General features: G+C 36.5%; 1 protein-coding gene, 1 long non-coding RNA gene and 2 other non-coding genes across 7 annotated transcripts; 1 reads left to right on the top strand and 3 right to left on the bottom strand.

The window, feature by feature from the left end:
* Positions 1–406: 406 nt before the first annotated feature.
* LOC123668388 (paramyosin, long form) lies at positions 407–9,833 on the bottom strand. Its single transcript, XM_045602120.1, has 16 exons — positions 9,634–9,833; positions 9,503–9,559; positions 8,064–8,150; positions 7,259–7,425; positions 6,828–7,065; positions 6,626–6,745; positions 6,204–6,470; positions 5,870–6,116; positions 5,205–5,332; positions 4,085–4,197; positions 2,415–2,604; positions 1,821–1,955; positions 1,542–1,736; positions 1,364–1,459; positions 993–1,274; positions 407–918 (listed from the first exon to the last, which is right to left on the bottom strand). The coding sequence occupies exons 1-16, from the start codon at positions 9,742–9,744 to the stop codon at positions 721–723; spliced, it is 2,631 nt and encodes an 876-aa protein (XP_045458076.1). The 5' UTR covers positions 9,745–9,833; the 3' UTR covers positions 407–720.
* Positions 4,700–9,070, top strand: LOC123668389. 4 transcript variants are annotated; one of them, XR_006745577.1, is made up of 3 exons: positions 4,700–4,957; positions 5,224–5,339; positions 6,209–6,552. It is a non-coding gene; the product is annotated as an uncharacterized LOC123668389 (long non-coding RNA). The 4 variants fall into 4 exon arrangements; XR_006745574.1 differs by lacking the exon at positions 6,209–6,552 and adding an exon at positions 8,551–9,070 and having other exon boundaries at positions 4,701–4,957; XR_006745575.1 differs by lacking the exon at positions 6,209–6,552 and adding an exon at positions 8,560–9,070 and having other exon boundaries at positions 4,703–4,957.
* Positions 9,834–13,354: 3,521 nt separating the features above from the next.
* Trnav-uac lies at positions 13,355–13,427 on the bottom strand. The gene has a single exon. It is a non-coding gene; the product is annotated as a tRNA-Val (tRNA).
* Positions 13,428–14,014: 587 nt separating this feature from the next.
* On the bottom strand, positions 14,015–14,087 carry Trnav-uac. Its single transcript has one exon. It is a non-coding gene; the product is annotated as a tRNA-Val (tRNA).
* Positions 14,088–16,858: the final 2,771 nt, after the last annotated feature.

Here is a 16,858-nt window from a genome sequence, read left to right as displayed (position 1 = left end):
AAGTAGACCATACAGTGTTTGTTTTCACCTGAGTTCATGGTTTATTTTAAACATAAAAAAAACACTTTATTAAATTCCAGTGATAAATATGTGATCCTAACTTTGATCCAAAAGTAAAAGGTTTTATAAAAATCTTTAAGTTGAAGTTATTTCTTAAATAAAAATCCATTATGTTTTTGAATTTTTATTGCCTTTTTTGTTTTCTTTAACTCTGTAACATAAATAGCATTTATTTTTATAATTATAAGTTACAGTTACAAACGTACAGTACGCGATTCACATATAATAAATAATATTATAAAATAATTCTTTACTTTAAACTACTGCACCTAAGTTACGGTACGTAAAGTAAACGTCAAACGCTGGTAACCTTAAATTAGAAAATAATTTAAAATAAAAAGATTACTGAGTTTTTGGTTCCTTTATTGATTTGATTTGGTATTACAATAGAAAAAATCTCAGGGGACGCTAGGTCGGCGGCCAGCCATAGTACTGTGGAGACACGGCAACGTTAGGGCGAGCCTAGCCGCTGAGCGAGCGTCCCCGTTCGCAATTCCGGCATCGTCTAGATGGCGCTACTGTGCTCGCACGCTCACTAGCGCTATCTATCGGAATTCAAACATCACTTAACGAACGACTAGGTTTATACCCGACCGGAATTGCGCCCCTTTATCGAGTGGTGAAAAAAATGCTGGTGGGGCGGGGCGGAAGACTGGCTTTTCACTCTGTGCTGAGAGCGCGGGACTCCTGGACCAGGTAGACCTGGGAGCCGGGCACCGTGGAGGTGGTGACGAAGGTGCGGTGCTTGGCACGGATGAGTGAGAGATTGCTCTCAGCGACGTCAGCGCGGTCTTCGGCGGCTTCCAGTTCGCGCTGGAATCGGCGTACCCGTGTTACGCTCTGTTGAGAAACGCCCTCCTGTTGACGTAAGACAACAATGTTAGATACTGTAGGACTAGTCTTAAATTGTCTATTATTTTGTCTAATCTTACCTGTTCCGTCAACTGCCTCTTGTAGATGTTAACTTTCTGAGTACATTTCTCCAGTGAGTCCTGGAGGAGAGAGATGTTCTTCTGATCTTCCTCGCATTGGATTATGACTTCCTTGAGTTGACGCTCCTTCTTGCGGAGGATCTTGATGGTTTCAGCGTGCCTCCTCTTCTCCTCGTCCATCTCCAGTTCCATATCCTTGATGCGGGCCTCGAGTTTGCTGATGATGCGCCTGCCACCAACTATGGCATTTGCTTCAACTTCCTCCAGACGTACAGAGAGATTCTGATAAAAAATGATAATTTTGTATGTTATTATAGTTTATGTACCTAAACTATGTAGGTATCAATATATATACTGCAGTAATACAATACCTTGACTTCGATTTCGAGAGACTTCTTAACAGCTTCGACCTTAACAATCCTTTCTTGTTCCTCGTGTAAGTGTTCAACGGTATGTTTTAGTTCAGTCTGCAATGAAACGCAAAATAATTAAATACTTCCTTAGCAACTAAGGAATAAAATAAACAAATTAATTATTAACAATAGCTACCTGAACGCGCTGGTATCTTTCGTCAGCTACGCGCAGCTCCTTGGTGATCTCGTCGTAGTCAGCGGCAACCACAGCCAGCTCCTGCTCAATCTTGGCCTTGCTGCTGGACAGATTGACGTTGATGACTGTGAGCTCGTTAATACGGGTTTGCGCCTCTTCGAAGGACTGTTCAACAGTGCGCTTGGCACGGAGGGCCTGGAAGAAATATATAATATATACTATATATCTATTTTAAAAAGTAGTGATGACAATATAAATTTTAATTTCAGCGTCCCTAACCTGTTCGTAATTGCCACGGATTTCTTCAACCTCGCCAGTGAGAGACTGAATTCTGCGTTGAGCGACACCATACTGGTCAAGAGTTACTTGCAATTGCCTCTGGACCTCATCGTAGTGACTTTGGATCTCAGTGAGCTAAAAAAATAACTATGCATTAAAAATCGCTCATTATTGTACGGTTAGTTACAATAACATGAAACAAAATATTTTTATTATGAAAAAAGCAAGTATTATTACAGCTTGTTAACCTGCTGTGTGGTTACGGCAGTAAAGAATATAGCCAACCCCTTTCTTCCCACGGATGTCATAAGAGGCGACTAAGGGATAAAACAGTTCCACTACCACCTTGGAACTTAAAAATCCAACCGATAGCGGGATAAACATCCAACTGCTGACTTTTAAATACACAGACCGAAGACAGGTAGCAGCGTCTTCGGTGTGACAAAGCCATCCCTGCGGTTACCAACTCGCCTGCCCAGCGTGGTTACTATGAGTAAAACACATGAGTTCACGCCATTTTTGGCGCGATCATGAGGAGGCCTATGTTCAGCAGTGGACTGCGATAAGCTGATGAGTGTGTGTGTGTGTGTTTACCTGCAGAGATTGTTTCTTAATGGTCTTCTGAAGATCAATGTTGGTCTTGTTAGCGACATCAAGGGACAGCTCGAGTTCTGTGATCTGGATCTGGAGCTTCTTCTTGATGCGGGTCACCTCGGTCTTGAGTTTAGTCTCAGCCTCAACAACACGAGCATTCAACTGCTCAATTTCAATACTGGTCTGTTTGCTATTGTAAAAAAAAACAGACATTAAATAATAAATAAAATAATATATACTTTACTATGAAATCTATGTAACCGAATATGATGAGCTTCGATTATTTCTAGTACTTTGAAACTATACCTTTGATCAACGAACAGAGACGTATTTAATTGCTCAAACTGATTTATGGTTTGCTTTAGTTCGTTTATTTTTTGTACATATTCAGTATTTATAGAAGGTATATCAGTTTCGATTTGTACGACACAAACTTTAGGTGTTTTCTTGGCAATGGCAGCGATTTCTTGTAACTTTTCATCGAATTCGTCATTTAATTTAGTTTTAGAAAATACAGAAACGCTTTTCGATAGCTTTTCGGTAACTGGATCTAAGTCGAAGTTCTTCGTTTTAATGTCCACTTTTTTAATTTTTCCATCAGCTGCATTTTGTCTTGTTTCTTCGAGAAGAGTTTGAGCTATAGCTTTCGCTGATTTGCCACGATATATTTGAGCTTTACCTCTCAACTCAGTTCCTACGTTTAATTGTGCATTATACAGATCGAGAGTTTTATTTAAATCGTCGATCTTACTACGTCGTTCGATTTTAAAGTTTTCCTTCTCAACCCTTTTCTTTTTACTTTTCACAGAAACACTTTTAACACCAACGTGCTTTGTGATATTAGTTGCAGCAGCGGTAGCGATAACCGAAAAAGGAGTTCTCCTACCAACACTATACGTATCGAGATGGTTTTTCGCTTTTTCAGCAACTTCTTGCGACAATTTTACAACGTCACCTTCAGAGTAAGTCTTCACTGGTTTGTCGAATCTGTATTTTTCCAATCCCCTTTCATTGTTCCACGGTAAGTGTGGAGGTTTGACATTTTCTCCTTGATTTTTAGCAGTAATATAATCAATCATGGGCTGGTAATAGTTGATTCCATAGCCATAATTGTTTTCGTAAATGGCTGTAGGAGGTTTCGTCCATTTGGGAGTCTCGGGGACTTTAACTGGTGGCATGTTGCAACTTTAGGAAGGTTTCTTTTGTTGTGTTCAATAAAATACTAAATGTTCACCATTTATTCGTATATAACGAGCGCGCGCCGCGTGTGGGTGAGAAACACTGACGTCTGTACAATTTCAAATCACCGCAGTGCCAAAGTTTGTATTTGATAATTACTGATATGCACCAATAGAAGATCGAGATATATTTAAATAAAACGCTTGCCAATAATTGGAGATAAATAAGGAACGGACGCAACTGAGTCTTGTCGGAAATACTAACATTGTCGTAAGACAAGCATTTACGTCTTCGAAAGTTGACAGTTAATGTGATATTTCGTTACTTGGATCTAAGTTTAAAAATAGAACTTGTTGCCGTTGAAATTACAAACGAAGATTGACACGTAAAATTAATTAGAACTATACTTTTGAGAAAACTTTGTAATTTTTTATAAAGAAAAATTGAAGTATTTTATATCTGCTTTAGAAAGTTCGAAAGTTACAACTTACCGGATGGATTCAATTTCTTCTTCCTTCTCCTGAAGGCGACGTTCAGCCTCATGGCGGAACTGGCCGAATTCAGCGGTCAGCCTCTGAGAACGTTGCTCTTCGGCTTTGCGACCCTAGAAAGATTAGAAAAAGAATATAAAACAAAAAGAAGTGTTAAATGTTCATTCAACGTCTGTGTTTAATTTTTTTTGTATTGACGACATTAGATCACGATAATAAGATTATTCCTACTTGAAATTTTTAATCAAATATGTATTATATCGAAAGGGAAAGATTTTGGGCTAATTAAATTTTATGGCCCTATTATGATATTATTATGATGCTCATGGTCTACTAATTGCTATGGTTATCCACATTTAAGATTGTATTTTTTTCTATATGATAAACTGATTTATCAGTTAATTATACCTATTTTAACCAGTTTTTCATTTAATTATAATCTATTGACTCATGATGGCGAAGGCGTTACTGATTTTTATTACAATGATTTACTTGACCTTTGACTATACCCATGCATGTCTATTTCTTTGAAAATGTACTACAATTTTAACACTGAGCAGGCAACGCAAATCAGTGAGTTTATCATTGATATAGTCATTTGTTAATCATTTGGCAAAACTACGCATATCTCAAACTTGATTGCATGTCATTTTTTTTGGCAAAACTGTCTGGCAAAGTCATAGTCAACAATCAGCACTCAGCTTAATAGGAAATCCGTGTAACATAGAACCAGAGTTTGATTACACGCCAGAAAATGACAATTAGTGGAACAAAGAATTTTCTTTATTGTTATGTAAGTGTTCTAGCGTACTCATAGTTTATTTGAACGTATTGTGATAAACATATTGTTATTTAGTGTACTAAAAAGAAAAGGTACAGAATATCTTGTCGGATACATTAAACAAAGATAATAATGTGTGCAAAATCAAAACCAGTAGAATCGCAATTACGAAATTTTGTCAAACTTTTTAATTATAAGATGGATATATTATCGGATGGGATATATATTAGCTTTTACAGAATTCCTGAATTTGGTATTTGACCAAGTCCAAATCGTATGTGTGATTTCCATCCCTGTTTTCTTATATTGGTGTTAAATTCAGTGACTGTGTAGACTTACGGCTTCAGCTTCCTTGTAGGCAGCGGTGAGTTCTTCTCGCTCGTTCTCAAGACGGCGCAGCTCGATCTCGAGCTCGTGAAGACGGCGGGTCAACTCCGTGATGTTGGCGCGGGCATCGTGCAACTCATCTATTCGGTAAAATTTCGTGCTTTTTATTCTGCTATGCTTAAGATCTGACTAAGCCTACTAATATTAAGTAACCGTTAAATTTTGAAATCTAACAAACTCACCACTTCTCACCATCTAAAATGGTCAAAGGAATGATAATTAATCACTATTTATCTTTCTTATTCTTCGTTTTCCTTTTTTTGTGCGACGATAGTTCTCAAAGCTATTAATTTATTATTTAATATTGTATGTATTAATAATTTAAGGCTTAGTGAAATATTCTTACACTTTGTAATTGGTAAAAAACCCCATAATTCTGGCAGTTTTGTATTGTTAGTGTTGCTAACATTATTATGTTACATTTTTATGTTGTTATGTTGTTGGGTACAAAACGACATAACTATTTTTAGATGACATAACTAAAACGAATTAAAAAAAATTACTAAAAAAGGTGAACAATATATTTAGTATGTATGCCTTGTTTTGGTGTTGTATTCGTTAAAAAAATGTTCTGTGTTTGTTGTGTGTATAATATTTAAATAGCGAAAATTACTCACCACCCAGTTTCTTGTTTTCGCGACCGAGGGCATCCTTCTGTTCACGAGTCTTGTCGAGCTCATGAGAAATGCGTTGGATTTCGGTTTGCTTGTTACGTAAGTCACGCTGGCTCTGTTCGTAAAGCTGCACCGTTTCTTCCAGGCGAGACTTGATCTCGATGTTGACACGTTCCAGCTGTTCCGTCCTCTTTTGGAGCTCCCGGGCCGTTCCGTTGGCCTTCTCCAGGTCGATGATGAGCACTTCAACCTAATGGTAGTTAAAATTAATATTTATACTTATTATATACTCGACTAATTTTCTATTCCAAGAAAGGTAGCATTAATAAAACCTCACCTCAGACTGAAGACGGGACTTCTGCTTCTCAACGTTGCTGATCTTGGCGATGAGGGTCTCGATTTGTTCTTCTTGTTCCTGGATGCGGATGGAGTACTTGCGGCGGATCTCCTCGATTTCTTCAGCTCTTGCCGCAGCCTCAGCTTCGTACTTGGACCTCCAGTGCTGAACTTCGCCATTGGATTTGACTAATTGGCGCTCAAGGTCCAAACGCGCCTCAGACTCTTCTTCTAATTGCACGCGAACCGATTCCAAATCGATTTCAACCTAGTCAAACAAGTTTGTGTTACGTATGTGTAATAGATTAGCTAAAATATAGATGTAAAAAAAATATTTTATGCGTGTCAGACATGTTTGTTTTATTAATAAAAATAATGGAGCGAACACACAAATGTAAAGCAAGGTCAAGGTTTTTGTAATACCTGGTGTAGGTTGGCCTCGAGCAGAGAGCGCCTCCTCTCATCGTCTTCGAGCCTACGACGCGCGTCCTCGAGCTGGCTTGCCAACTGGCTCCTAAGGTACACGACGTTCTCAATGTTCACCTGAAAACACATCACAGAAATATTATAATCAAGTTTGCTTTCTAACTATAGAAAACGGAAACGTATGTGATTTTAAGCGCACCTTAAGGTCCTGAACTTCCTTGATGAGCTCAACATTCTCCTGGGACAGGCGCTGCTTGTGAGATGTGATATCAACAATAGTACGGTTCAGTTCTTCGATCTTAACGTGGAGTTCACTGATAGTGATTTCGAGTTTTTCACAAGTCTTGGAGATTGAGATTTTCTCCTTTGTTACGTTCTCCACTTGGGCCAACAGCTCGTAAACTTCGGCTTGGAATTTAGCCTTTTCTTTCTCGACTCTGAAGACAAAGGAAATGGCAATGCAATCACAAATTTCAACAAAACGTTTTCGTCGTAGATCATCAGAAAGATATAATATGAAAGTATTTAATTGACGCACAGCATTTCGCAAAAACGCACAGCACTTACAACTAACGTATATACACGTATTATTAGTTTTAAGTGGTCACAATGTTAGTAGGTATGCCTCACCTGCTTTTGCTGTGGGTGAGTTTATCGATTTGGTCCTGGAAGTCAACCACAATCTCTTGGTGCTTCTTCTTGAGGAGGTGAGCGGTTTCTTCTGACTCCAGGTGGACATCTTCCAGAAGCTTGCGGAGTTTGGTCAGCTCGGTATCACGTTTTCTGTTGATCTCGAACTGAAAAATGCAGATTTGATTCAAATTGTGTTCCCAGAATATATTCATTGGGGAACATATTTGACTTTTACTGTAGCATACATCTGAAGATTGAAAACAGCTTAGTTAATCAGTAATTCAGTACTTATGTAATTTAATTGTGGTAATATAACTATTTTTTTAAATTAATTATTTTTATTAAATGTTACAAATATTTAAGTTTCTTTCAAATATAAAAGTACCTGAAATAAAACAAATAACAAAATCTATTCAGATATCGCATAGCAAAATATTTCGCAGAAGCAATAAAAATTATTAATTTTTCGCATGGCAACACATACTATATAATAAAAATAATGTTTGATTTTATCCAAGTTTCAAGTCTCAATAAATTATTATTGTAATGTTGAGTGCGTTTGGTGATCCATTTTTTTTCTTCAACTCCCGGAGTATCTAATTTATTTTGGAAATTCTTAAAATTTTTGGTCAATTTTCTGGCTTCAGTCTTTTTTCTCATTTTACAGATATTTTACAAATTTGGTCTTTCTGTAGTCCGATATATTCTTCTTACTTACTGAACGACAAACGACAGTTCTGTAGGGTGTTTGCTATTGTGATATTAGTAAAGTAAGAGGGCGTATTAAGTACGGTTTGTTTACCTGGCTTTCAGCTCCGCCCTCAGCTTCCTCCAGCCTCTCCGAGAGCTGGATTACTTGCACGCTCAAATCTGCCTTCTCCCTTTCGATCTGGAATATCAATGCATTGTTAAATATTGATACTAATTCATTTTTTACTTTGTTACTGATTGTTAATTGAAGACGTTACTTGTGTGCTTGTATTTCTTTATTAAGTATTTGTGGTGTAGTATGATCTGTTGTAGTTTAAATATGGTAGGATTTTAAAAGTTTTTAATAAATGTTTGATTTGATATTAATGAGACTCGATAATTGTAATTGTATCAAATAATCGAATTATCTTTACATAACGCGTAGTTGTGTAACAACATCTTTAATCGAAAATACGTCCTTCGCATATTTCAGTATTATGTCCATCTAAAATTAGCATCCGACCGCGTCTCACGGCAGTGACTAAGTCGGATATTTTCGCTACTTTACCACGGTCTATTATTATATTTAAATATTGTAGCATTCTCAGCAGGAACGAGCATCGTTTGGCCCAGTTTCAAAAGTGCGACCGAAGAGACGTCGAGGTTTCACAGAATGCTTTGCTGCGTGTCTAAATATATCGCGTGCGTGGAGGAAGGCGGTGGCGGTCCGTGGACGCGGCCACTTGCGCGCGCTCGCCCGCTCTGTTCACCGGTGCAATTGACTAAAATAGACCATGCGAATATCGGTGACGAGAACGAACCCGACCTCAAGTAACGATAGGAATCGATTGTTAAATGATAGTTAAATTTTTAATTAAGATTTCCTTTCTATCGCTTAGAAAAGCTTTGTATTCTGTCAAGCAATGGAAAATTTACGGACTGATAAGTACCTTACAGGGTACAATATTTTTTTGTTTTATTTAATTACTTACGAACTTTAAGTTTGAAATGATGATTGTAAGAAAATATCTGTTATTGCTAATGTCCTTACTACGAGCTGATAATTTACACGATAGTTACTAATTATTATCAATTATATCGATTTTTTATTCGAAAATATAATGATATTTTATTTTTACAGCAAATTATATAAATTTGCGGTTTAAATGATTTTTTTTTTTGATACAAGTGTATATAATAATGTGAAAACATAAAATTAATTTCACAATATAACATAATAATTATGTGTTAGGTACTAATGTGTAGTATTATATTGTAAGGCCCTTAGTAAAGTTTTTTAACAAAAGCAGATTTTTGTTAGTACATACAGAGAAAAATTACTAAAATGAATTTAGTTACATAAATGTTTTACGAAACGTTATAGTTAAATAATGATTTCCATAAGGGTGCGAAAGGGCAAAAAATAAAATGGAGGGCGGCGGTATTAATAGAGGCGTGTGAGCGGCGCCCACCCCGCCCACACCTGCGCCAGCGCGCCCGCTATGGCCGTGGCGCCCGCACATATCACATTTCGCGCGTTCGAAGGCTTACCCTCTGACGTAGCTCCCTTTCGGATTCCAGATCATCTTGGAGGAGACGAATCTTGTCCTGAAAAATACAACATATTCTATCATGTGTCCGCAAACACTTCACAAACACTGCACTGATTTCAAGGCCGCTACCTCCAGCCTGGAGAGAGCACTCAGGTCGGCGCTGTACTCGATGTTAACGTCGGTGGTGCCACCGCCGCTGCTGCGGTAGGTGTACTTGGAAGTCTTCGCCATGGCGGACATTGTCGCTGGTTCGTCTCTCGATCGGCAGTCGGCGCTACGTTACCGGTCGGGCACCGTTCGACTAGTGAGAGCGGGAGCGGGCGTCGCAGGCGCTCGAGCTGCTCCGTCCTCCCCCCGCGCCGCCCCCTCCGCCCTCCACCGCACTGCCTCACGCGCTGCTCCAGGGCGGCCGGCCGGCTGGAGCTCGCGGATCGTGTTACCACCCCCGCGCACCCCCCTCTCGGCCTTTTATAGACACGCCCGCCTTAACGCCGCTGTCGCGGTTCTCTTTTATTTGTTTTGCCCAAAAATTTGGCAAATCCATTCACATGTTATGTCGGGGCGCCGTGCTTGAGCCGTAATGCAGCGGGAGGTATGCGTCGGAGCGGCGCAGCGGCGCGTGTGCGGCAAGCGTTCCCTGATAGATTTCTGCAGTCGCTGGCAGTAGGCCGCTGCACACCGCGTACAATGCTGAACTTAACAATGAACTCCTTCTATTCTTTTCATTAGCGATTGTCCGTATGTTTACAAACACTAAAAAGTTTAAATATACCTGGTTGATTAGGTACTGTGTTCTATAATCAATTTATATGAGTACAGTACTCTCTCATTACATTGCTGCACATTTAGTAGCTCTTTAAAGAAGGCTTGTTTACTGGACACATAACAGGTATAGAGGTAGATTTTAAAACGTCAGTCGTCATGAACAGCTACGAAGTGTATCCTGAAACTCCGAACTGACTCATATATCATGCGATTTATATCAACAAATTTACTGCTACTTTAGTAAAATTGCTGTCAGTAATAAATATATTATAATCCCGTTTAACGAGGGTAATAAATGCTGTACATAGTTAATCACTTTTACAGATATTAAAATTTCTATACTGTTTGTTTGTAGATGAGAAGTCCTCACATAAATATCGTGTTTAAGAAAATCATGAACGCCTATAACGATTTGAGTTGTTTGACTTGGCTCAATTACTTCAGAGTGTGTAAACGATTGCAAATTGAAAGCTGCCAATAGTACTTCTTGCCAGTACAATTGACAGGTTTTTCATCGTTGCATACTGAAGGTTGTATACATTCCACTGCAAACACTGCAGCTAAATTTTAATCTACTACCGTATTGTTTCACCTTGAAGAAGACAGGCAAAGCTAGTTAATTTATCAATATAAGTACTTATTTATCATAGCTACAAGGATCATGTTAGATCTATTAGGTTCTATATAATTGCACTAGCGAACTGCCTCGGCTTCGCTCGGGTGCAATGCTGATAATAAATATACTTATTACCAGTTATAAGTTGTATCTACGAAAATATTACGCTTCAGCCCGTAATATCCCACTACTGGGCATAGGCCTCTTTCCCCACGTAGGAGAAGGATCAGAGCTTAATCCACCACGCTGCTCCAATGCGGGTTGGCGGATATATTCCCTACTATGAGTAACGATCGCTATCAAGTGTACATGATAATAACCGGGACCGACGGCGTAACGTGCTCTCCAAGGCACGGTGGGAGGCCCACAAAAAAAATCGAAAATATTTAGTAGTCATATTTCTCGTAAAAAGTAAAGGATAAAAAAAGTTTATTGTAGACCTAAAACATAGACATATACCGTTGTAGACTTTTTTGCAGACCTTTTTAAGGTGTACAATACTGTAGTACATTATTTTAATCTATCTCGTAGGGTTTAGCCAGCGTTTGCAATGTAAGCTCAAAAAAATGTGTTTAATTACGTCATCACATTAGAAACCTCTAAAACTATCAGTGCTCCTCTACTATATTATGCATGTATTATAAATATATTATACATATATACCTTCCTCTGGAATCACTCTATTTACGAAAGAAAACCGCATCAAAATGCATTGCTTAATTTTCAAGATCTAAGCATACAGACAGCGGGAAGCGACTTTGTTTTGTAGTATGTAGTGATGATAATCAACTGTTTTGATAGACATAAACCATTATGAGACTTAGGTCATAAAAAAGCTCTTAAATTCCAAACGTCAAATAAATTCACCCAAAACTACACAAAAAATAAAAAATAAATTATCTGGTACCTAAGTATATTATAAGTAACTAGCTTCGCGCGCGACTTCGTCCGCGTGGAACAGAGGCGCGCACAATACTTGATCATTATTTTGCTGCGATGTTATTTTAAAACTGCGATATCTCCTGAGATACTCATTGAAATCGAATTATGTAAAAGGCTATTTTGTTTTAAATTAAATACTTGTGATGAATAACGAATTTATTTAGATAAGGATTAATATCATGTTTATAAGAACATCTTCGCAAATAATAGATTATTTTAGAACAAACTTGGTTAGCATAAAAAAGGTTATAGTGAGCCAACCTTAAAAGATAGATATATGTTGTCGCGGAGTTTTTTTTTTTTTAGAAATTTTGAAGAGGATCAATTCTGTCATACATGATTTTTAAGAAACTTTAACCGTTTTCACAGCGCACGCAGCGGAAGCTCTCAAAAGGAAAAAAGAACCCCCGACTTTGAAACATTCTTCATCGGTGCTCCGCTCCTTTTGGTCTTTGCGTGATGATATATAGCCTATAAACTTTGTCGATAAATGGGCTATCTAATATATAATTTTTCAAATCGGACCAGTAGTTTCTGATATTAGCGCGATCAAACAAACAAACTCTTCAGCTTTATAGGACACGAAACGCAATATATAATTACTTATTATATATTTCGTTTCGTGTCCTGTACCAAAAATATATAACTAAGATAACGCTTAGCTTTTAGGATCATTTTTTATGATTATATCTGTCTATTGTCAGTGTCTATCTTGTTAGTGTTAAATAAATAAATAAATAAAAGTTGTTTGGAAGAGATCGCTCTTTCAGCGATAACACCGCCTTTGTACATCTTTCATTTTATGTTATTATTTTGTTGTTTCTTTTAATCGTGTACAATAAAGAGTATAAACGTGTTGAAAGAAAATCAAACTCATTAGAAACTATAACACCGAAAACACGAACACCCAGATTCCGATAAACTCACGTTAATATATACAATTTTTTTCCAATAGCAGAGAAATGCCTATAACTGTAAGTCGTAATTAAACTCGTATAAAGTCAGATAGATCAACAAGTTACATAACTCTAGACCAACGAGTACGGTTTAAAATGTATTGAAATAGCGCTGTACTTCCGTGTAACATACTTTTTTTTTACTAACGTGCTAAGTGCCAAATTTTTGAGGAACTGACAAATAGAATACTTATATTTGTTCCGTGATAGTAATTTTTAAATGTGTTCTTACAACACTCGTCTCTAGAGATATTGTTTATGAAAATTTTATTTACTAAAACTAATCTAAACTACGGAAGAATATTAACCATACAAAATTGCTTTCAAATCAGTGTTGTGTTGGTGTGTAAGTAAGGTGACAACTTACGATCCTTCTGATGTTGCAGACATCTATAAGCCACGGTAATCGCTAACCATCAGGTGAGCCATACGCTCGTTTACAAACCTAGTTGTGTATTTAAAAAAAGTATTAATAATGTTAAAAACGTAAATGACGCAATGAGTAAATATTAGAACATGTTTTATGGCAAAAAGTTTTATTAGTAATAATGAATATAAAATAAAAAAGACATGATTCCGGCCAGGATCGAACTGGCGACCTCCTGCGCGTAACGCAGATGTGATACCAACTACACCACGGAATCATGTCAATGTACATCCTAATTTTCTAAACACAATCGGAAATATTGAAAGGGAATGAAAGTGACTAAGTGGAACTATATTCAAGGAGTTACTATTTAAATATGAAAATGATCTAATATATAAAATGCTTGTGTCGCGGTGTTCGTAGTTAAACTCCTCCAAAACGGCTTGACCGATTCTCATGAAATTTTGTGTGTATATCGAGTAAGTCTGAGGATCGACAACATCTATTATTCATCCCCCTAAATATTGAGGGTAGTCCACCCCTAATTTCTTTTTAATTTTTAGATAAATTATTTATTCTTTATTTTATTATGATTTGGCGTTGAAAAATAAATACAACCCTAAATTTTCTGGTTAATATCTTTCGGTCGGCAACGTGCTTGCGATACTTCTGGGGTTGCAGACATCTATAAGCCACGGTAATCGCTAACCATCAGGTGAGCCGTACGCTTCTTTACAAACCTAGTTGTGTATTGAAAAAGTATTAATAATGTTAAAAACGTAACTGACGCAATAAGTAAATATTAGAACATATTTTATAGCATAAAGTTTTATTAGTAATAATGAATATAAAATAAAAACGACATGATTCCGGCCAGGATCGAACTGGCGACCTCCTGCGCGTAACGCAGACGTGATAACCACTACACCACGGGATCATGTCAATGTTCATCCTAATTTTCTAAACAGAATGGGAAATATTGAAAGGGAATGAAAGTGACTAAGTGGAACTATATTCAAGGAGTTACTATATAGCTCTCTCTCTTTCTATCTTCACTTATATCTCCCTCTCAACTTCCGTTCGCCTCGATATTCGTTTATATGAAAACATAAAATTAAATTTACAACAAAAATTGTATAGCGATGTGCGGCGAAACAAAGGAACAATCGCAAAACACACAGAAAATAATATTTTTTGAAGAGGGTATCTGTGAATACTTTGTACTGTTGTTGATAACTAGTTTTATAGATAGTTATAATTACGACTCGTCCATCCGCTCTAGATTAGGTAGAACATAGGATACGTTACAATGTATAAGATTCATAGAAATAAGCAAGAGACGCAAACTCAGCGTCTGGTCGGCCCCCCCTGACATCCGCTGGGCCCAAGACTGTAGTAGTTAAGCAGAGACATTAAAGCCTCCAAATCGGTTACATGTCTTTCATTTTATTTTTAATTAAATTAAGTTAGTTAGTAGTAATTAGTATAAATTGTTTCCAAACGCTCCGAAACCAAAAGTGGCGCAGCCGGTGAGGATTCTCTTATAGACTCCGTAGTTTTCGTGTTTTTCGACGTCGAAATTCGTCTACAAAAATTACGCGAATATTCTACGTGAACAGAGATCCTTCGAACCAAATAAAAATTCTTTTGTGTCTCGAGAAGCAGAGAAGACAGAATATGGGAGTAGCGGTCATTTGGTGAGTCAATCTTTTCGCCAATCCTTGTTCCCGTAATCCTCCTGTATTTTTCATATAAGTTATTAAGTTATTGTTATTCTTGAGATCAAACCTTGCTCATTATAACGTTGTGAAATTGATATCTCCGTATGAAATTATTCGGTCTTATCTTTCTTAGAATAGGAACATAGAGTAGTAAGGAACAAAATCTTTACGTTTTTAATGCTTACGAGTAGACTAAGAGATGATGCAGTTGCGCTTTTATCGGAACGAGAGGACATTGTAACACGGTCCACTTTAATAACCCTGTTAATTCAACATTATAATTATTTTAAGATTATTCATTACCAATTTTTCATGAACCACAAAACAAATCTGTAACCATTATTCCCAAATATCCTTACCTTTTGGCGAAAAGAATAAAGTACTTACCGCTTGTAAAACCGTGCTGTTCATTGTCGACCAGCGACCAATTCCTATGCATCAACGAGCTCTAATAGAATCAAATGTCGCTAAGAAGATCCCAATTAAAAATGCATATGACTCTATCTAGGGCAAGTGTACTCAACATGAAAGGAATAAGTTTAGATGAAGTGAAATATATGGCCTTTTCGTTGAAACATAGTGCAGTGATTAAAAGTGTTTTAAATGATAAGAAATACAATAACTTCAGTGAAATTTTAGGATATGTTACATTAGTTCTAGTAATTTTAAGTCTTTTGTTTTTTTTTTTTTTATTTTATATAATATGGCTAAAATCGCCAAAATGTTTATTATTTAAGCAAAATCATCGGAATGAATCTCAAATCGATCCTTCCGATAATTTTCCTCTTAGGGATGGAGGAGTTATAATTACGACTCGTCCATCCGCTCTAGATTAGGTAGAACATAGGATACGTTACAATGTATAAGATTCATAGAAATAAGCAAGAGACGCAAACTCAGCGTCTGGTCGGCCCCCCCTGACATCCGCTGGGCCCAAGACTGTAGTAGTTAAGCAGAGACATTAAAGCCTCCAAATCGGTTACATGTCTTTCATTTTATTTTTAATTAAATTAAGTTAGTTAGTAGTAATTAGTATAAATTGTTTCCAAACGCTCCGAAACCAAAAGTAGATTGATTAGAATTAGAAGTGGTATGAGGTAGTAGAAATTGTATACATTTGTTTGTTTTTTTATTTATTTTAATGATTAGTCGAAAATCATTTTCCGTTACTATACTATTCTTATTATTACAATTTTTATTATTTTGTGTTACTTTTTGTTGTTTTGTGTTATTTTTCACATATGTGTATTTTTAATAGCCTTTTAAACTGATTTATACTGTTTGCTTCTTTGGTAAATTATTGTATTAGTTTGTATTAGTTTTAGTTCCTTCAAATATAATACTCTTATTTCCGCATTTTTTTGTTCGAGGTTTTGGTATTTCTATGTCATTATCGTTTCTTAATTTTATTCTTCGTGCTTGATGTTTTTTTATAATTTTATTTTATTTATAATATTTTTTATAATTATATTTAATATTTTTGTTTAATATTTTTGGAACTAATATACAAGTTAAGTATTTGTAAGTTTGAGTAACATTCATAATCCTCGAGTCTTTATAATTTTTTCGAGTAGATGTTTGGAAGTCATCATTAAAAAGATTTTTAATCAATATGTTCCGTTTGACTTGAAGTTGAGCTGTGTTTGTTTGGGTCGCTGAACCCTAGATTTCTATTAAATAGTCTAAGTTTAATTTAATTATAGATAATATATTTTACTTGACGTGGAAGACATTTTGCAACATTTGTCGATTTTAAGATCCTCCTCCTTTTTTGGAAGTCGGTTAAAAATGGGCAAAAACTAAATAAGAAAAATTAGATGAATTAAGGATTGGTCCTTTTAAAATAAATAAAAAAATATCAGATTTAATATATGAGGTTAATACAGGTCCTAGAAAATTGGAGTCAATTTTATTTCACATTACCAAACTTATTCCTGTCCCTGCTGAAGAAGACAGTGGCGAAATGTCGGAGGAAATTTTCTAACCT

Source organism: Melitaea cinxia, chromosome Z (genome assembly GCF_905220565.1).
Source record: "Melitaea cinxia chromosome Z, ilMelCinx1.1, whole genome shotgun sequence".
Taxonomy (NCBI): Eukaryota; Metazoa; Arthropoda; class Insecta; order Lepidoptera; family Nymphalidae; genus Melitaea; species Melitaea cinxia.
Note: the sequence above shows the minus strand (reverse complement) of the source record. Positions and strands in the feature narration are given on the sequence as shown.